Genomic DNA, 22,875 nt, shown 5'->3' on the forward strand with positions numbered 1-22,875 from the left:
ATTTTTCAATAATAGCATAGCAACTAGATATATTGGTGTAGTAATCTGGTATGAATTGTAAAGGCCCTATTAGGAAAATCGGGAACAATGTGGCCGCCCTTATTTGTCGTTAAACCAAATTTCTTTAGTGACCGTTTAGTATTTGCCGATACGAGTTAAAAGTATCTGTGATCTTAATGAAATAACACACTGGGACGTATATCAACTTTTGTATATAGTAAGAGAAGTCTCTTCAACCGCCTCTTGCATGGCTCCAAGTAATCGACCCCCTCTATCTCTTACTTGTACTTCTATACCATTATTGTACATAAACCAATGTTCTGTTAATATACCCTTCATTGCACTCATTTGTGTTGTAATCAAAATATTGTGATTATACTTAATCATTGCCAAAGATCTAGCATCAAAGTAAGTGTTATCAACTCATATTTATTTATTGAGTGATATTTATTTAAATTAGTATTCTTAATCCATAATCATATAAGTTGTTTGCACCTATTACTTTAATTAAATTTGTACAAGCACAGTATTGTAAAATCGGGCTTTATTTTGTAATTGGATGAGATCTTGTGTTTTTCTCTCAGTATTGTTCACAGTGTACATATTAACGTAATTATTTTGTTTGAATTGTATTGATTATATTGTTTTGAAATTACTTTTATTCAAGTTGCCTTGTAAATAAGAATGTAAAGGTCCACAGTATTATCTTTCATGAAATTTCATAATAGGCATATATTACTCTATCATTTAAATTTCTTCTATTTGTATATTTAATGTAACAATGTAATTAGACTAGATTGAGGATTGTGCCAAATTTTATAGAACAATAATTTATTGGTCTGTGACTTGTTTTGTATTTAATTTGTTTTGTTCCAAGTAAAGTATTTCAGAAACTTGTCGGAAACCAAAAACAACTATCTCAATATAAATAGATTAGATTTTAATTTTTTCAGCTTTGAAGTCTAGTTTTTGTGGTTTAGGGTTTTATCTTTTATCTATATTGTTTAGAATAGCAAGGTCTTTACCAAAGGTTTACGTTAGTTAGTTTAGACCAATTGCATTTAGACAATTCAATGTCTAATTTCGTTTGAGCTTTTGTATTAACATTATTTATTTAGACACAATCTGGTCACTTTTTTGTTACTGTCCATACATTAATTTATTTTTAAAAATATTATATTTTACAATTTATTTATTACGCCAAATAAACTGATTTCTTGTATTCATACCAAAGAACAAACATGATAATTTTGAGTATTAGTCAATAGTGTATTTAAAATATGAACTAATTGTCTTCATTTTACAATTATTGGCCAAGATTACAGTTAGTAAAACATTACTACAGAAATAATTACTACTTTTTATAAATTACTCAAAATTTATTATTAAAACATTTCAATTACCTTGACCTATAGAATCGTTTAAAGTAATATTAAAGAACTTGTTAGAGTATTATGTAAACTCATTATTTATAATATCATAGCTACAAAGAGGCATTCTGTACTTAAAACGAAGCTCATTTGGAGAAGTTTGCATTTAATTTATTAGCTTTTAATAACATTCAAGGTCATGGCGTTGCTCATTTTGGAGTTGTTAATATTTATATAGATTTATTTTGAGTTTAATTTTTGAAGTAGGTAGAGATTATTTATGGTTTCGTTTATTTGTTTATTACTAGAGTTTACTAATACATATCATTTTAGTTATTACGTTTAGACTCATGTTGGGTAAAAATAAATATATTTTGAATAATATATTTTTAAAATAATGAATCTCATAACATATCTTTAATCGTGTTTAATGCAGAGTTCAAGTTTTGGTTTTGTTTTGTTTTATTTTGTTTTTCTTTGTGTACTAGAACGAACTTTGCTTCTCCATTTATATCCCCCAAGTAATAATAATTCCTATTTGTTCAACTTTACTCCGCCAGTTTGAGATCTCATAAGGTATGTTACAAGCTGTATTGCACCAATTTTAACCTCTTTATTTTCCGATAAAAGTAATGAACCTGAACGAATCTCTTGTACTTAATGTGGTTACCAAAGAAATTCTACTATTTTTGGTGTGTATGTGGTCAATTTATTGCTGTATAGTTTATAGACGTAGTATTCTAACTAGATTGATTCCAAATGAATTTCAGGCATAGAGGTTTGGGCTTTATATACTTTAACTACGAAGAAAATTAGCTGAATATTTATTCAGTCAGTGTGATTAGTGTTAGAATTTAGGTGTAGATTTGTAACGGTAGCCTCAGTATTTGTAATATCAATGTCTAGTGATAAGATTATATTTATATGTTGATATTTTATGATATTAACATGTGACATATTATTTATTGTTGATTTTAAATTGTTACTGAAGACCATTCCAGGTGAAATTTAGTCATGGAATTAAGAAATTCCACAAAGATTGATAGTCTTCTTTGTCAGCTTGTAAAAATTTAAATTAAAATTGTATGAAAATCATTTTATAAATCTTAACAAACCACTTGGGCATTGTTTAACTTCTTTTGATTTAAATTTTTAATTTTATTAAATTACATTTTTAAGTTTTGGAATCATGAGACACAAATTACACCTGGAACCACTGTATATACAATAAAACAATTGTTAAATTTTTCAGACAGTAAAGTTTATGAGTAACAAATCAAAATTTGGTTAATTTCCAATCAATATTTGTTTTGTTAATGTTATAAAATCAATAAATGTTGAAAGTATTTCACTTTATGATTGTTTTGCTGTTTGATACGTCAATGCTTTTAAGTAGACGGTAGTCGTAGAATAGTAACCATAGCTTGTAGTCGCTTCCCTCCCTTTTCACCAACACTGGGGGGTTAAACGCCGAATTGGCACTTCTAAATTTCAACTCCACAGTGTGATTCAAACACTTTTCCAGCATTTTTTTCATTTTCCATCACATTTTATTTGGTTGATTTTGGTTTTTCTGTTTTTAAACGTCACATTAAAATCGACCACAACAGCGCTTGCAGTGTGTAAATTCCGAAGCCATGTCACAGACAGATCTGTACCGTTCCATGTGATTTTTGTAGCACGCTTTTGTGACGTCTCGAGCTTAGAGGTTTGGCGCTTGTCTGTTCACGCCCTGATTTCTTTGTCACTGAATGCCGAACAACCTGAGGTCTCTAAAGGGTCGAGATACACCTGAGATCGAGGGATATTCACATGCGTCAAGGTTGGCACTACTGGCAATGTTGGATGAATGAAGATATAAAAAAATATTATGACGGAAGAGTTTCGAACCAAATGTTTCCAGTTCATGTTTACAAAAGAGTTTGCTCTGATGCAGATTTCTCTCTTTTAATCTATAATACAGATATAAAAAAAACTGAAGATCATTCTTGAACAAATTTTGTAAAAGCTGTTCATCTGATTCGGCTGAAATAATTTTAAAACAGACTGAACCATTAAGAAGTGCGCATTCATTGATATTTTAGACGCAATAAAGAAACTCATTTTAATAACTGTGCTGTTCAAGACAAATTGCGGTTTTTAATGTCATATGGATTTGAAATGGACTGAAATTAGGGTAAATCGTGTTAGAGTTTTAAATTGAAACCTATTTTAATGAAAAATGTTCTGTTAATGCAATTAATCAAATGCAACAGGAATGGCTTATTGTAGTTTTATTAAAATAGTTGATTTGAACAAATAAAAAATATTTACGGATTCGGGAAGAAGATGAGAATTCGTTCCAAACTATCATAGAATACTTACAGAACTTTGTATCGTTCTTCAAAACAGATGAAGTAAAATTATTAAAAACAGGTTATGTATCGATTAAGTAATATATTTTGGATTATTTTACACATCTCAATGGTATTTAAATAATATAGGCCATAAAAATAAAAACACTATCATTTTCATATATATTATACTTAATTGGATGAAATTAAGTCATGAAGATTTAAGATACATGTTTAAGTTGTTACACAATGATTTCATTTTTGTTTTGTTATATTTAAGTTTTACAAAGTATATTTTTATAAAACCATTCATAATCCTTATCCTGTTACAGAAGTAATTTGTTCTAGGAAAAAAGGTGATCCAATTGCTTCAAGTTTTGTCATTGCAGTCCGGACTGTCTTCTGTAAATATTGTAGTAGTAAAAGATTACTAGTAAAAAATAGTTGAGTACTAAGTAGCTGTAGATTTATAGGCCTAACTGACCTGTACGGTAAAATAACATTTATTCACTCACATTTCTTCATCTTTCGTTATTTAGTTTTCTTAATTCTTTTATTAGTTTTATTTGAACCAGTTATACATCCCAGTTTGTTTGGTTAGTTAAAGTGTTATGGATCACACTCTCAACCCGTTATGAAATTTCATGGAGGGTTTCCCTTAGAAATCAACCATTAAAATCTGTGAAGTACTTTTAGATGCCCTCCCTGTAACAGACTTGTACATAACATATGTTACTTATAACTGTTTTCTTTGGTTTTAGATTGGATTTGGTCAATGGGACAAATGCATGATGGTAAGTTATCCTAAATAGTTGTAAAAATCTTTAGAATCCACTTTGTCTGTGCTTTTCTTACGCGTAATTTAGCATAGATGGAGTCATTTTCTCTGCTAAGTTTTCCTTCTTTGCATTCTATAAGTATATTAACTATTCAGGAAAAATTAAAGAAAAATCCCTTGCGTATATTGGAATTTACATGGAAAATGCTTAATGTTCAGTAAAGAATTTTTGATGATGTCTCGAGATGGTTTTGTAATTATATATGTTCACTTAATAAAGTAAGTATCAACGTATCATCATAGGAATCATACTTATTTGACTGTAATCCAGTCTTTCAACGAGTCAGTTAAAAATACCTCGCACAATTTAAGATCATTGTTAAAAAAACAAGGGTTTACGTTTGAGAAACTACGATTCTAGACTCTGATAAACCTTTAGACCCCGGATTTTTGTTTAACTCTTATATATCTAAAATGTCTGTCTCACTCGCATTTTATTATTTTCCTTTTTTCTTGACCAAATTCCTTTGATATTAATAGAAATCATCCTTTATCGATTATTTTTACTAAGTTTTACTGATGACGTACAAAAATGGAATGGAATTCCTTGTAAAGCAATTATGCTTTATGAGATTTTTCAATTCGGCAATATTCTCTTCATCCTATTCTATGTAGAGGGAACATTCCGTATGTATGGTACACTGAATAGTTCACAAGAAATTAAATCACCTTAAAACATGAAAACTGAAAATAAAGATTCCAGGCAAGTGAACTTTGATCCGTATTACAAAAGCAGCTCGTGTAAAAAATAATCTTTAACTGTTATTCGCTTTGGAGCCTTTCCTGTTTTTACATTTCAACAAAACATGACCGTCAATGCTGCTTACTAGTTTGTGACGTTTAAGAAGAAATTGCTCCTGTTTGTCATTGTCCAAGTAACAAACTATTTGGACTCAATTTTGACTTTTAAAAATTTAATCGTAAACAACTGTTAAGCCATCTCGAGACATTTTAAAAGTCTGCAGAGTGGGGTTTCCCCTCTAATCCCTTCGTCTTTAATTTTGAAATGAAATTCGCATATTCGAAGTGAAATGATTTATTATTAATTATTTTTATTAAAATATCACACAAAATAAAAGAGCACTAATTTATTTAAATCGGAAGAAACAACTTTCGATTTTGAATAGTCTCGCAAATGTATTTGTTTCTTTAGTTTTATTCATGTACTCACCAAACTTGGTGTTCCCGTTTCAAGCTTTTAAGTTATTTCCCATCCAATCGTAATTAATAGGCGAGACCAATTTTGTAATTGACCTAAAATAATCACCTTGAATTGTATACACTTTCCTTTAAGGGGAAGATTAGTTTGTAGAAAAGTTAAGAGGACATAAAACCACTCTGAGCTTTATCAAAACATTCTCCGTTTTCCATATTTACTCTTATTGCAATACTCTTATAGCGATTTGTTTTACTTTAAGCGCATTTTTTCTAATTATTAGATGTTTGTTTTCCCCCCACAATCCTCTTTCAAAGTCTAGATTACACTCCGCACAAGTAGCAAAGGCGGCTAGATACATGAGGGACCTCACCTAGCCGTCTTCACAGCTTGGACAGAGTATAGTCTCAGATGACACACTTCAAATAAATTATTTTTAACGGTCCCTTAAAAGATATGATTTGAAACAATTTTACCACATTCAAATGTTTAAAAAGTTCAATATTTTTCTAACTATGTATTTACCTGAGATTTTGAGTGTTCTGTTTTTAATAAAATGTTAAAAACTGAGTGTTTTGATTAGTTACAAAATCAAACTAGCTGAAATGTAGCTAATGTTAATCTACAATGATTTGTATTTCCTAAGATTATCATAGCGCAAATGATTTTTTGACGTAAACGAATCTAGGGTTATAATTAAAGTAATTCGCTTTGCAGGTACGAATATTGTGTATATTAAACTCTTTAAATGGATATTTAATCTAAACACATGTTTTTGTTACCACTTTTCTTCTGACAACGCTTGGTGCTTATTTCTGAGTTATTTAAACAATAAGGATTGAAGGTGCAGCCTGAGCCGACGCAAGGAGGTTCTTCTATTTTCTACTGTACCTGTAAGGAGCTATTGTTGATTGTTGACCCCAGATAAGATAAGCTTGGGGTCTTACTACCCTTTCGGTGATAAGGCTCTGCTTAATCAAGCTACTCAACTTTTAAATTTAACTGTACAGAATCGAGGATCAAATTTGATGGCACAGTGTTCCATATGGAATTACCTGAACTTGATGTATCCATGCAGAAAACACCAGACTGACTGTTTTCTACGCTACAATCTCCAATCACTCCAAACCTTATATAGAGCCTGTTAGGTCTTGTATACAGCGTGAGCAGAAGCTCGACGAGAGAATGGTGGACATAAGACAATGATATAAATGTACATTACCAACCAGGTCATTAAATTACACCAAACACCTTAAAAAACTTATTCTTTTCCTTCACTTAAAAAGTAAATCATAATGCTTCGACAATATGTCTATACAGTTCTCACCATTCACTTTGTCGAACTTCTGTCCATGTGTGGTGGATATAGCTATATAACTTTGACCAAAATGCTGATATTTAACTGTTTTACTGACCTTTGCACCCTGGAGAATATATATTTCGTGTGTAATGCTATAGATACAAACGTGATTCTCTTTCTTGGCCTTGACAGAGTGGGTTAGTCTCGTTGAACCGAGATAGCGCTAGTGGCGGTGGCTCAGTAAAAGTAGTTACTGCCTGTTGCCGCTAGAGTTCGCTGGTGACTCTGTGGCAATATGGTCAGTATTGCACGACCAAATAAATATATATTCTCCAGAATTGTAGCTTCCAGATGTTCCAGGACGAACAGGATCACCAGTCTCTAGCCTGAGAGAAGTTTCCTCTCGAGTAACTGACCCTGTTTGTCTGCAGGTTTCCCGGCAGCGCTTTACGCGGCTTACGCTGGCAGTCGCGGATATTCGGGCTACCCTAGTTTCGGACTCCCGTACCCAGCAGGTAATAACCACCACCCCCACCATCCCCTGGCTCTGCTCCCTTACCCTCTGGACCCTCTCTACCTGCATGCTGTGCCCCTGTGAACAACCACACACACCGACAAACAGACCTCGAGTAACACTCGTCTCAGGGCGAGGCCCCACTGACAAACCCAGGAGGTCTTCCAACTGTCCAAACTATGTTGAAGATTTCACACTTTTGTCCGGTTGTCACAGAAACTTTTCAAATATTCGAACACATTCGCCACACTCTTCAAGAATTATTGCACAAACGTCAAGTTCAATACTACTTCCGATGTTCTCATAAAAAAAACATACAGAATCGCTTCCGAAGTAAAAAAAAAACCGTTAATGATATTCACCTGCCAATAAAAAATATACCTAAACGGTCCAATAAAACGTGTATTTAATTTCATTTTGGTCCACCCCAACTACGTTTTCATAGAGACTTATCAAAACAGTAGAGAACGACAAAAGTAGATTCCTACACAAAATGTCTACTTCAGTATTAGGGTCAGTTTACATAGTCCTTCGAATGTTCCGGAAATAGTTAGGAAAAAGTTCAGTATTATACTTAGCGTAATGATAACATAAATTATGGATAGCCCTAGTGTTAGTGTCTAATATGTCCAATGAGTAAATATTTCCGAAATAGATGTTGTGGTCAGGTAGCAGAAAGTTGTATATTTAGCAACACCGTAGTTGTCTATGGCATAGTGTTAGTGTTTAGATTAGACTTCGAGGTTGACTCCGACAGTAGGTAACCTTTATACCTGTGCAGGCATTTTCAGGTATCCGTTTACTTTCGTTAGCGTAAGTTAATTGCGTTGTAAGGTAATTTCATCTAGGTTCGCAATCCCGTACGTACTTATAAAGTTAGGTGTTCTTGGAAATAAGTTGGAGTAATGTAGGCGTTTGTAAAGTACATAAATAATTTTGCAGTATAGGTTAAATAATAAAATTATATAAATTCAAACCAGTCTTAATTATGGGCTTTAATTAGAATTATAATAACGACATATTTGCCAAGTGTTATTTTTACAAACAAAACGTCCGTTCCGGAGCGTATAGCAGGAAGTGCAAACATCGTAAATGAAACTTTCAAACCCCCTTAGAAGCTTTCAAACTCGATTGACAATTAACTACTATTGCTACAACTTTTTCGAATAATTCAAATCTAATCGAACTAATTGTCTATTCCTAATAACCCTCCACCTACTAACGTCTAATTGTCTTTGTTTGTTCCCAACTAACATTTACCCGTTAAGCAGTTTAACATTTTTCATATTTTAATACACGCAACACAGAGCACAACCTGATGTTTACATGGTCACAAAACTGCTCAAACTTTTTATAACTTTACACTTAACTTGCAGCACTCACAGTGAATATGACAAGTTGTCGCCACGCTTGTGTTTATTTTTCAATAGTATAAATTGTGTTACGTTAAACATTGTTTCAGTTTTCTGTTCTTTTATGAGATCCTTCTCAAATTAAAGCTAAGTAGTGTTTAATTTTAAACTTATCCTAAGCACTTTTAATTAAAGAGATATTTAGCAAAACTATTTAACCACCTTGCTGAAATTAATAACAGTAACGACTAATCAATCTAAAACTGGTTTTATCTGGTCCAAACTCTACAATATTTAGTTATATTTCTCGATTTTATCTCCTCATGCAGTACTGAACGTCCAAAATACGTAATGCTTATGTAAAATTTGAATAGTTTTCCACGAATAACTGTTTGCTTCTGTTTTCACTAACACATTTCCCTTATTTCGGTTTAACTATGTAATTGTTTGTTCCACTAGGTGTGGTGGGAGTTATTCCTGACTCTCCTAGGATCCTCTTGGGGGAATATGTTAGTTCAAACCTTGTCGGACAAACATGAATTTGAAAGATAAAGTGATAAGTATGCATACGAGCAAAACAAGAGTGTCAAAACGTAACACCAAAGACTTGGTTTTATAATTAATAATTACTGAGAAATTCGCAAATGTTATATTAGTTATTACTGTGTATGTACATAATAATATGTCTTTACGTGCTCCTGTGATAATAAACATATTGTTAATATTTTATTGTTTACCTATTGAAATGGTCTACAGTGTTTGTGATGAATGATACAGAATTACTTGAGTAAGTTGAATAAGTTATATAGAACTTTTAGATGTGGACACTATTTTTAAATTTCTCAACGACTGGCTTTTATTTGATTAGTTTTCCGATGTATTGAATAGTTAATCAGGTTTGTCATTTTTCTATATGTGAAATAGGGATTCTTTGACATTTTTATTATAATTTTTAGTTCGTGTCATATTTTATTGGTAATTTTATTGGTGTATTTAAATTTTCTTGTCGATAGATACAGTTTGTAACTTTATTAGATTTATTTATTGGTAAACACGCATTATTAACTTTACAATCACCAGATGTTATATTTATTTACTGCAGTTTTGTTATAAGTTTTATTCGGTAACAACCTATTGACAAAGGGTCAATTTTGCGTTGAGTGAGTATTTTGTGTAATGGAAGAATGTTACAGAAACACACTAGCATATCATATACACTCTTAATTAACTGTTAATTGTTAATTTACTCCATTTATAAGCAGTCTGGCGTGAGAGAATACTGTTGTATTCATTGACAGTTCAGCGGATTGGTAAAAGAGATGCTTTTTCCATTTCAACTACTTTATTTTTGGAAGTGAAATGATCGTTCACGCCCCTAGTTGTTCACAGGTGCATGGTAGTTCCAAGTACGATACTTTATTTTATATTTTAAATAATTAAACACCCGTAGAGTTTTATTTTGTCCCGGTAGTGCCCATAGATACGTCCGAGCTAGGGTAAAGATAGGGGGAATAGAGTGTAACGAACTTTGTGAGAATGCCGAGGATACGTGTGAATGGTTACATTAAGTTACTCAACCAGTGTTCGAGCTTTAACATTGTTTATATGAATACAATTCGTCCTAAAATTCAACTCCGTTGAATTCCGCATTCATTTCCCATTGTGATATTGATTGTCGAGTATTTTGTCTACAATTCTGTTATCAGTCAATTATTTTCCTACCCAGTGTTATAATGTTAAAGTCTATTGTCGCCTGGAGGCGGCGAGAGGTAACCGTGCCATCGCTTTTTAAAAACAATTGATTTTTGTATAAATTCTACATTTTCTTACTGATAATTGTATAAGCTATATGTCCATACATATCTGAGTGTATACCTGCTTGTGTATTATGTCTGCTGACGATATGCCTGTAATCTTGTTATTATGTATTATAAATAAAAATAAATCAATGCACTATGCCTTATCTAGCCCCTTCAATTTCCGTACTGGTAGGTTAAGTTATTTTAGCGAAGGTATCCGTAGGGAACGTACGTGACTCGTTCATTTTAACGTCTCATTCGACACGAGCAAGTAAATCATGTATGGTCGTCAGTATTAAAACCTAACCTCAAAATCGAATCCTCCTTGTGTGAATTAAACCTCACCCGATCACGTGTTCTGGTGCCGTTTTAATGCATAAATCTAATGTACTCTGAGTGGAAAAAGAGTAAATGAATAATAATCGAACGTCTACAACGCTGCCACCGCGCTGATCACTATTGTCAACATCCCCAGGGTAAACAGCGCGAGTTGTTTGATTTACTGCGGATTTTTATCGATGGTGTTGCGCTTTATCGAAGAATATATCGATTCAGCTGTTTGAGCTGTGCCTGCTGATATTGCTAACTCCGCATGAGGCCTGTGAATGACGTATCTCCTACAAACACTCAACCGTTCTCCTTCCAAGAATCAATTTAGAGGGTTTAGTAATGATCCTTGAGGAACGCCATTCTAACTCACGATCAATGAATTTAGGGTGGTTCCTGTTGTTCTTCATGTACATGATGTAGGAGTGCTGTTTATGTGTCTTCTCTATTGGTTTATGAGAGTAATTAATGCTGTTCACACGTGATTAACAGTTTCTTTGCAGGTTTCACGTTGTTCTTTGGAAATATTTTACAACTGAACCAATTACAAAAACAATTAGTAGCTTTGGATGATTACAGGACACCTTTGTGTTTTCTAAGTCCTTTAGCAGCCAATTTGGCATTTTATCAGTGATACAAATTCCTTTCATAAGTACTTCCGAGTCATTTTCAAAAGCAATTCCAGCATGTCTTCTTTCAGCCACACAGTTACTAATAAAACGACATTCTTCCAAGGAGTGCCATTCTATGTTATTCCACCGAAATACACTTCTGGGATTGAGTTAATGAGGTATTTTTCAAAGGACTGAGTTGCTGCGATTGTACACCTGGATTTGACTTGAATAAGGTTATTCAATCCAAAGATACATCTGGGGTCGGTGAAGCAATTAATTGTGCCCCCGTGGTCGCCCCCGATACCTTTCATCCGACCATTCTAATCAATAAACCCCGCCAGGCAAACCCAACATTTGCGTTTGTTGTTCGCAGTGTTCCTGAAAACATCTTCTCTGTCATTTATTTTGCCAGAATTTCTCCTCCGTGTGCTGGAAAATGCCGAAAGGATAATTCACAACTGTGTTTCGAACGTCTTAATAACTCTCAAAATCTATCAACTTTTAAAACCATCCATTGTTAACACTGTAAGAACTACCATAATACCGGCCATGTTAATGTACAAAAGTCGATAAAACCGTGTATAGACTACATAATTCGTAATCCAATTCTATTTAAGGACCTAAACGTTGATCATTCAAGGCATTATCTGATTTACCACAATGTTTATAGGCTTATCAGGAATTGCAAAACACGTTGGAAAATATTATATGTAATTCAACATAAGTTACAAAGGTTTTCCATTTCGAAAACTGGTACCTTTAACAGGTAATTCCGTTTTTTATACGTGAATGATGTATTCTTCCTAAATAATGTGTTGTAAATTTGTGGAACTACATAGAATAGAATTCAATAAATATTTCCCTTAAAAATAAATCTTCTCTCATCCTCCTTGAATCCAATTCATCAGAGAAGATAATCCAGTAGTATAAGCTCTAGTTTCGTATGAAAAACATCTGCGTAAGTCTGAATTGATTTTACGGTGATCTGCATTTGTTACTCTCTTGAAAAACTTTTTTTGCCACCACAAAGCAAAACATCTTTTTAAAATTTCACTGATCTAAACAGCACTGGTCTATATTTGCTATGTACGTTTACAAACATCTTGCAATGAAAGTTACTAAAGATTAACATCAATTTTAATGAACTCTGTGATGGTGCAGGATAGTGTGAAGTTGGTCTGTAAGAATAACATCATCTACATATCACGAAGGTTTCTGGTGAAATTTGACTACTTTAAATTCTATTCGCCAACCAGTTCTTTCCTGAGATAATTACAGGAACACAGATTTCTAAAACTCAACAAAGTTTATCATGAATGATTTGGAAAGACAAACTACGAGTTATTGAACCTCTTTGCGTATTTTAGATTAATGACTTTCTTTGTTGCTTAGTCTTACTTACTATGTCCTGCACAGTTCTGGAAATTATTCCTGTATTTGATCTCGTATCGAAAATGCTTGAATCGCGAAATATACTACTTAATTTGATATTACCACTTTATATTTTTAAAAGCCTTAGGTCTATTTATTCCCACGATCAACGACCATTTTCTCAAGAAAAATGAAATACACATATAACTACCATTAGGCTACACAGCAATCATTAGCACAAACAGCAAAATTCAGAGTTGCTAATAAACGTGCAAAGTGTGATAATACGTTATCTACGACATTATCAACTTGTATAATTTACTATTTAAAAGTAACTAAGCAATGGTTTACATGACAGCATACCTTCAAATTCCCAATTCATGAACGGTGGTGTTCTAATTCTCCAGCTCTTGAATCGTACTGTAACATTTTTACCACGAATTGAATGTTTCTTGACGGTTACCACGGAAAAAAGGTGGTCGCGTCCAAAGTTCATGGCATTCTAGGAGCTTTACCCACAAGAGAGTATGGCATTATAGATAATGATCGGTGGAGTTGCTGTTCCCGAGGGAAATTCAGTGTTTTTTCTGTATAGGCGTGCAAGTGTGTGCAGGTCAAGGTCGATCGGTGGCCACTCCAAGATGCCTGACGGGTAAGCGTCTACTACCTAACGTACGTTTCTGCTGTCGTTAGCCTTTAGCCTAGCGTAGTATCTGTATATATACCAGTTGTCATAGACATTAGTGTTGAGTAACCCGGTATCCGGTCCGCGTTTCCTTGTATCTTGTACATATCTTCCAGTAGGTAATTTGTTTGAGCGTAGACCTCACTTCACCCCATCTGCAAATTAGAGGAGCGGGGAGATCGAAACGGCATCTTCTCCAGAATTTTCCACGCGGGGAAGCATTCCAGTGCCAGATAAACTGAAAGGCCGATGTTTTTGTCCGCCACAGAAGTAATTCACAACCGCGGGTAAAATTCGAGTTGCAAGTCAAATTCAGATTCAATATCGATAAAACATTCAAGCAGTTATCACTATCAATAATTCCGGAACTGAAAATTGCTCTAGGTGAAATATAAAACTTCTAATAAAGATCATATTAGAACTGTAAAGGTATAAAAATTGCCGGACGCTAATCAAAACTGAGTTTTGGTACCATTCTATACACCCACGAGTGACATTTTTATCAACTATCTTATTCCTACAAAGTGTACATACTCCAATAATAGATGTAGTATCGAAAGTATCTGTATAGAGTAGAGCTCTAGTGTTTATCCATGTTTTCATACATATTTAGAACTAATGTAACTAAAACAAGCATGAGAAATCATGTTAGATAGGATACTCTTTTATCTTCTTGTTAGAATAGGATACTATTTACTTTAAACAACAATATGATAGTGCACTTTCAAAAAGTAAACTTTTCCTTTGTTGAAATCTTTACAGAGTTAGATTGTTTACTACTCGTCATAGAAATAGAATAATTTTAATATTATAATTGAAAATTTCGTTATTTGTGTGTATGAATCCTTCAGATATATTTGTTGTATTTGTACGAATATATTTTAGAAAGTGTTTAGAAATTTTGTATAATTTTTAATCATATTTAGAATTGGTGATATTGTGCGCATTGAAAACGAAAACGTGCCTCTTGAGTAGTTCTTATTTATTTTATTTTTACTTTTTGTAAAGTTGGCATTTAAAATTTCAGCCTATACAGGATGTTTCTAAAATTATGTGAAATCTCTCGAGGAAACTATTCTAGGGCCAAATAAGACTTTTTTACAGTGAACAAGGCTCCAACAATGCTTCTTATCGAAGCTCCGCCATTCCGAAGTTGGCAAGCAATAGTTTGCTTCTCTGCCAGTATCGAAATTGACCTTTTCCGGTGCGCGATTGCGTCTTTGAATCGCGGAAATTTGATAAAGGACCTCAAAGAAAGGAAAGAGTTATGAACTATTCTTTTCACTATGGCGCAAGAAACTACTAAACCTAATCAAAATATTCTCCAGTAAATTTAAAAATTAAGTATTTGAAAAACATTCTCTCGTTAAAAATTCAAGACCATCCGATTTAAAACATATTCTTAAGCATACAAGAAATTGTAATTGGAAACAAACTATATATTTTGCAGCGACATCTTATTGACTTTCTCTTTTTCTCATATCGAGATTAAGAATCAATTATGTACTTCAATTTTGTCTTAGATTTTAGCTAAAATAACTACTTCGAAGGTAAGAAGATACTTTTCAAACTAGATTTTTTTAATAGTGGTATGCCACAATAGAAAATCACATACCGTAATGTTTTAACGGATTTACCCATTTTATGAGTATTTATAGTTTCTTCATCTTAAAATTAGGACTATCCAAAGCCGATTCGAAAGGGGAAATGCAAGTATTAAAAAGCCACAATTTCGTCCTTACCAAAAAAGTACAAAAGGGCACAACAATTTTCACGGTACAGTATTTAGTTTTTTGGTACTTGAAAGTGTAATGTAAAGTTTAATGCTTAGCAGTTCCAAAATAATAAAACGAGGCTGAGTTAATGTGTTCACTAGAAGGAAAAGTCATATTTTTCCGTAGAGGTTCTGGAGAGATTTAATACGTTTATAGCTTGCACTAATAGATTATAAAAATTATAAAAGGCAAGAAAATGTTTCATTATCATGTACCCATTGAAATAACAATGTAAGAAAGAATGAGCTGATTTTACATTTATTGAAGTATTTGCTAATTATTTACAATTAACAAATAATACACTTTTCATAAAGTAGCAAAGAAATTTACTATGATAATTCATAGTCACCTATCAGAATAACAATAGGAATATTTTTATTTTTATTTAAAATTATTTACAGTTCTTGAAACCTGTTTGGAGTGAAAGAAATATAAAAAGAACTGTAACACAATTGTCAATCAATGCATGCTAAAGTGCCATTTCCATCAGAGATGGGGAATTATTTGATTAGACCAAATTAAAGCTAATTGTTAAGGAATATAGTTTAAGCCACCAAATAATGCACAGGGTTGCTATATAAAATAAATAAAACTCTAATGCATTATTAAAATAAACATTTCGGTGAAAATTTATAGCAACGCCAGCATGTAACTTCGTTGCTTTAATTAAAGTTTCATGTATAATGTTGGCTGTACTGTATAATGCATTAAACGTCACGTAAGCGGTTTAACCGGTTAAAATGAACGAGTCATGTATTCTGTGAGGCAGCGTAAACAGTAATGTTTTATAAATTAATACCACGTTCATCATTTATACTATCTGTGACACATATATATGTTTTATGTGATACGTTAGCCTATACAGTTTATTATTTTAATTCTCAGGTAAACAACATTATTAAATTTAGTTTTATCATATATCTATTTCGTTTTATTTTTCCGGTTAATATTACATAAATATACATAATAATTAACTTTTATTTTAATTTTTTTTATTTAATAATGTAACTGAATTTGGAATGAAATTATCTCTCTATAGTCTGTGGCAATATATTAATTTATTTATTATTTTAAGTATATATATATATATATATATATATATATATATATTTTGATTTATTTACACACATATATTTATCTGAAGATAAATAATTTTATATTAATTTTATTTGTAGTAATAATAATACTTCACATTTTATGTTATGTTTTAAATTACGTACATTTGGTAGCTGGTAAAATACCGTAATAAGTAAAAAAAAAATAAAAAAAAATAAAATAAAAAAAACACACAAATGCATGGTATTTCTTAACTTTTTTTATTCGTATTCAGTTAAAAATCAAATATTGTAAGTTTTGTTGTGTTGTTACGCGTTGGTGTCATTATACATTTTGCAAAATTTCTAAAAGGTATTTCTTATGCTTGAGATCCTATATATTTTACAATAATTAAAACTAAATTCTTTCCATTACTGTCTACCATTGCCTCACAGCACTAGTATTCTATAGAGTCACTAATCAGTACAATGTATGTGGAAGTAACCGAGTTGTAGAAACTTGCTCGAGCATTCTCTCGAACCCTAGGCTAGGTTCTTGAAGTGACAAACATAACAGTTTCTTTGTCGGAAACTGAATTAGACGCAGGATCTTCAGAAGAACGGCCTCTCAGCGACACTTCGCCGGGAAGAAAGAAGATCACCACAAGATAAAAAAGTTAGAATACGCTGTTTATTTTTGGATTGGACTAGCACTTGCCAAAGTTAGTTATGTGTTCAAAGATACAGTTTAGACAGTTCATCCCAATCTATAGACTAGTCTAATTAATTGTCAATGTTTATTTTACATAACTTGGTTGCTACAGTTTCATTAGAATGAGAAACTGAGCTTCTCCTATGTATATTTTGTAACGTACATTTTTGTGCAGTTTGATTAAAATTTTCTGCCTGACCGATCTTGCTTTGTGCAACTGATTCGCAAATTTTTCATGGATTTCCTTAACGAAATCTTCATTTTAAAACACTGTTACCAGTAAAAAAAACATGGGAGAAGGTGAGTTTCTCGTGTAGTGATTTACTAATGTTTAGTTACTGTTTGTGGTTGATATAGTCAGGAAAGGAAGTGTGGTTGATAGAGTAGAACATAGGCGGTCGGAACTGTGTGTTGCTGTAATGTGTATTCATCGAGTCCGTAGATCACTAGTTTTCATTTGTTTATTTTCAATTTGAACTTTCTCGTCATGTCCTTCTTTTATTAACACCGTTAACCACTAATGTTTTGATTTTTGAAATGTCTAACACTTTTCAGGAACTGGAAGGAAATGATTTTTGTTGAATTATTTGTTAATCGTTGATTTCTCCAATTTATTCAGCTGCTACAGATTTTTACGTAGAACTAGCTAGTGTTGGTTGTACTGAAAGTGTCTACTTCATCACAGATATTACAAATAGATTGTTTTAGCGATGTGTGTAGATTAGACGCCGTTTTGGAAATAACAATCCATCCTTACTTTTTAATGGTGAAATCATTTAAGCACCCTGTGTGGATTTGATTTAATTTCAAACGACGTACCTTCAACAATTAATTCCATATTTAGTCGTTGTTAGAAATTACTTTTGTTTCTTGCCGTAATACCTGGTAAACTCCTTTTTCGAACTAGATTTGAAAATAAATTAAACTAAAGCATAGTTGAAATAATAAAGATGAGCATCATCTGATGTTAGTTTGAAACAAAACAAGCTTGAAACAATTAATTAGTTGGTAGATTACTAGTCATTATGACGAAATACTGCCATAACGATTGTTCAGCATCTAAATTTAAAAATTATTTTTTAATTGGAAAATTCTGAAACTTGAAATATTTTTAAGCGTTGATTTAGCCAAAACGGTTTGTTATTCACTGATTATTACTATTTATAAAGATAATGTTCAGGCCACGCTTTAAATTCAGGGGGTCCCAAGCCTACACGCCTAAGTGAAGCGATTCGATTGTTATTCCAAGACTTAACTTAGTTTGTAGTGTAGTAGTGTATTAGAGACTTTAACAATTACCTAGACTAGAATTCAATATTAGCCTAAGTCATAGAGCGCTTATGAGAGTGGTGGTGTTGTTTATACTTTTCAGTGTGCATTTCAGTGTGAGTTTTGGAGTTTCAGAACCAGTTGCTTTGTTCTCCTTATTCATCCTAGACTAATAAACTAATGAGCTTGGTGCACAGTTAGATAAGCCAGTTAGTTTTAATGCTTATAACACCGACAACCTGTACTGTTGCCGTGGTATGTGGTAGGTTTTAATTCGCGCACTCTACAAATGTGAACGTAGGGTGTGAAACTGTTACGTCATAGTACCCATAGTTCCATCGCATCGATATGGTTTCGGGAGGTGGCTAAGTGGAAAAGGATTTCCGCACACAAAACGAATGTTTGCATGCCCAGAGCCAAGTATAGAGTTTCCCTAAGGACGTCGCCATTTTGCAACCCAAATGTAAGCTGTTTCCACGAATCAAATTTCCACTAAACCCTCCATTTCCCTTTCAGATTTCTATAATGTTACAGACAGTCTTGGACAATGCCCGTATACAATAGGATTAGATCGCCAGTTCAGTGTTTCCTTTGTAAGAACAGATTTAGGCAGTGGTATTTGTGTTCCGATTATAGTTAATTGTGGTAAACTGCAGCACCTTTGGTTATACTCGTCCACGATTTTATTACTAATCCAATTAATTTTGAAATCCTCATGGAAATTGTTTATAATATAGTTTTACTTTTGAGTAAGTATTTTGTGTTTTTAATTTCTCTTTGCACGATATTTTGTTTTCCAACCTTTCTTTCTTAGTCGTATAGAGGTTTGTTTGCACGCATCTTGTTTTACTTGCTCTCCATTGTTTTTGCTTTTCGTCCTTTTTCGTTTTACCTTTGTATCAAGTTAGTTTTAAATCAGTGAGCCAATGCGAACTTAACTTTTACAAGGAAACGCCTAAAGTTTCCGAAAATGTACGTCATTACCTTGGCAAATAGATTTTTACTCTGTAATATCCGTCCAGCATGAAAACAGCTTTCTTCATGGTTCATTTCCACCAGTTGCTCTCTTGCTGGGGCTGCAATAAGTAATGCATGTTTAACATTCCAACTGGCGCCTGGCTGACTCTTACTCAATTACCGCGGCGCTCGGTCGCTGCGCTCGCTCAGCTCGTCTACCTCGCTCCTTGCATGATTCTGTAAGGGGGCGGCAGGCGGAATCCGGTCAATCCCGAATCCATCCTTCACCCCCAACCCTTACACCTTCTCAGGGATTAATAACTAACAAAACACTAACTTATTAAAACGCTTAAAGAAAAGAAGGCTGTTTTCTTTCAAAAGTTTTTAAATTTTACAATAAAAAAATATCAAAATTAAAAATAAAATAATGGTTATCAATTTTTTATTTGATTTGATCATTCAAATCATTCACTATAATTGCTTTACAACATAAATTTAATTTTTCAACAGGTATCATAACTGAATATAAAATGTTTCATAAACGATACTATTATTGTGTTGTATCAAACTCTTTGTGTTCCTTTATCAAAACCGAACCTGAAATTGAACTGGGTTTTTAGCAGGGTTTCCCGGGTACAGCTTCTTCCCCACCCCCTCAACTCCGCCTAGTCAGCCCCCCAGTATCGAGAGGTCGCCCTATCTGGAGTACCAACCTGACGGCAACTCCGGCGATCAGCGTAAACCGTCTGACCTGTACTCGGACAAGACTTACGTGACAGGTGGGTTGGCCACTCGGCCTGACAGCTACTATGATAACCGCAGTAACACCAGCTTCATTCCCAACCACAGCCGTCACTGAGTTCATTATATCTATACGATGTGCAAGTTAACCTTTAAAGTAATTTGTATTTTCACTACCACAGTGTTTGTGACGGGTGGGCCAAGTGTTTGTCGTTACCAGTTTAGAGCCGTCAGAGTAATATTAATAACTGCGATTTAGTTAATCGCTGACTCAAAACGAGTTTTCGAACACGAGGTAGTAGCCTAATAGGTTTTATTTACGATTCTAAACTTACTTTTCATTTTCATTGGGTTATTCGTTGCTAAACAACGGAATACAAATGTTTAGTGACATTTTTTTTATTATTAAAAGACTTTGGTTTAGTAGAATTTCATGTGAATGGTTATCTCGGCGCAGCGTGCGAATTCAAAATCGAAAAAGAAAACACAAGATGAGAAAAACAAAACTCAGAATAACATCCCGATCCGGATTATGGTCAACAAATACATATGAATGAGTATAAATCAACTCACTTAAGCTCTCTGAAACAATATTGATCCATCTCATGATAACTATTTTTATATCCTTAACCAAATTAAGTCCAAATGATGGTTCGTTGAAAATACAGGAAGTGATGAACGTGTTTCTAAATTATTGTTTCTTGATTCGCATCAATAACAATCACTTTCTCCTGCAAATTATTGTTCATAAAGTAATATTTTTGTTAGCTGCTGAAGTTGCGTAATTATAAAACACCCCTGATCCACGATTATTAAACCACATTACTCAATGTGTGTGAGTATTATATCGCACCACGACCATCATCTAGGTTTTCCGGTTTACCGCTTAGAGAAATTGGTCCTTCTACACAATTCAAATCTTTCGGCTACGGTGTGGTGGAATGTGTTCACTCAAAAACTTTTAAACCAAAACTGTCAGGTCCAATGATGACCACTTTCGTTGGTGAGTGAATAGAGCAGAGCTGAGCTTTATCGTAATTCCTGGAGATTAGAAAAACACAGTTTGATCTGACCTGTCAGCGATCAGTATGGCTTCGTTATCACAGGCTGCCAGGTTTTCACCAATCTAATGCTGTGTTCTATTTTCCCTCTCGATTTTTCCAAATGCCTCTGTTATTATAATTATTTTGTAAATTTCTGTTTTATTTTGTAACTATGTTCTGTTATGGTTGATTGCTCTGTTATGGTTGATTGTTCTGTTTTGGTTGATTTTTGACGTGTCAGCGATTAGTATGGCTTCATTATTACAGGCTGCCAGGTTTTCACCAATCTAATGCTGTGTTCTATTTTCCCTCTCGATTATTCCAAATGCCTCTGTTATTATAATTTGGATTTTTTGCAAACACTATTTTGTAAGAATCTATTTTATTTTGCAACTATGTTCTGTTTTCGTTGATTTCTTCGTATCCAGAGGGCAAATTTTAAAATGTTTCGACGTGGTATAAACCGTTGTAAAATTTACATTATATATTAGTTCTTGCATGCTATGTTTGTTTCATTTTTGACACTAGTATTGAAAACAAGATGACTTATTTTAATTTGAGTTATTACCCCAAAAGAGAGCAAAAATAAATTTGTCCTATTTTCTTAAAGGCAACGTGGTGGTCTTTTTTTGTTATGTTGGTGTTATTTGAGTTGAGAAGTCATATAGCGTGATTATATTCACTACGACAGTTTTAGCGCTCTGTGATGTCTTTTATTTTTATATTTTTAATCGAAACGGCAATTCAAGTTTATAGACGGTTAGGCAGTGTACGTTAGTTAGGTCACAAGCGTTCAAAATAGCGAGCGAGTATTTTCTCTATTGCCTTCACATTATAAACGGTAGATTGACACGACACGAGCACCGGCGAGTTACGATGGTCGTTTTACGACATCCACTCGTTTATTGAGTCGTTAAGTGGTATTTTTAACGGCTTCATCAACTCCCGTATACCTTGTCCTCAGTTCGCGACAAGCTGTAATATCCCCAGCCGGACACTGCTTTACAATCTGCTCTTGTACTAGACTTTCTTTTCTTCCACTGGTCTTTATTGTTGTAGTCGACCAATCGATTTCTCTTCTCGAATACATCGACAATTACATCAATCGTATCGTCAAACTTAGCTCTTAGTGCTTTGGTTTTTGTCATGTGTGTTGCTTTGTGATTTTCCCCATTTCCACTATCGATATTCCAATTTTTTTTATTGGAAAAGAATATTCTGATTTCTTAACTGTAGAGAGGCTTCAGAATTTTTCATTATTCGAAAAGAACTCCAGCCAACCATCGATTTTGTCTTTGTCAACTTACTTACTTTTTTTAAGGAGAGGCCAACTCCCTTTACAGCCCTTCTTTGTCCGTCCTCATGGGCCACTGGCCTGTGCGAGGATCCTATCAAACAGAATAATGGGACGCTTCGGTACAGTACAAAGTAGATGGTACCGATAAAAAGTGGTACGGTCACAGACAGGTTTGAACCTGCGCTGAGTCTAACTCAGACCCAAAGTCTGACGTCATCACCGCTCTGCCATCGGCTCTCCCAAATACATGATTTACTTAGTTTACATGATTCAATTTAGTATAATCTCATTATAAGTTGTATGAAACTTTGAGAATCATAACAAAGTTCCAGAATAGAAATAAATAATAATTGAATGCACTGGTTTTACTCATTTGTGCAGCAAGTTA

At 33.4% G+C, this 22,875-nt stretch overlaps 1 protein-coding gene across 12 annotated transcripts in view; it reads left to right on the plus strand.

The window, feature by feature from the left end:
* Nucleotides 1-22,875, plus strand: part of LOC124367080 (RNA-binding protein Musashi homolog Rbp6) — a 1,248,673-nt gene that overhangs the window by 1,194,429 nt on the left and 31,369 nt on the right. For 5 of the 12 annotated variants that reach the window (XM_046823725.1, XM_046823728.1, XM_046823720.1 and 2 more), the window contains 4 exons: nt 4,465-4,497; nt 7,429-7,512; nt 13,570-13,626; nt 20,027-20,185. In XM_046823725.1, the coding sequence (XP_046679681.1) occupies nt 4,465-4,497; nt 7,429-7,512; nt 13,570-13,626; nt 20,027-20,185 (333 nt within the window). The remainder of the gene's footprint in view (nt 1-4,464; nt 4,498-7,428; nt 7,513-13,569; nt 13,627-20,026; nt 20,186-22,875) is intronic. The other 7 variants (XM_046823732.1, XM_046823730.1, XM_046823731.1 and 4 more) reach the window with 4 other exon arrangements.

The sequence above is a fragment of the Homalodisca vitripennis genome, chromosome 8 (assembly GCF_021130785.1).
Source record: "Homalodisca vitripennis isolate AUS2020 chromosome 8, UT_GWSS_2.1, whole genome shotgun sequence".
NCBI lineage: Eukaryota > Metazoa > Arthropoda > Insecta > Hemiptera > Cicadellidae > Homalodisca > Homalodisca vitripennis.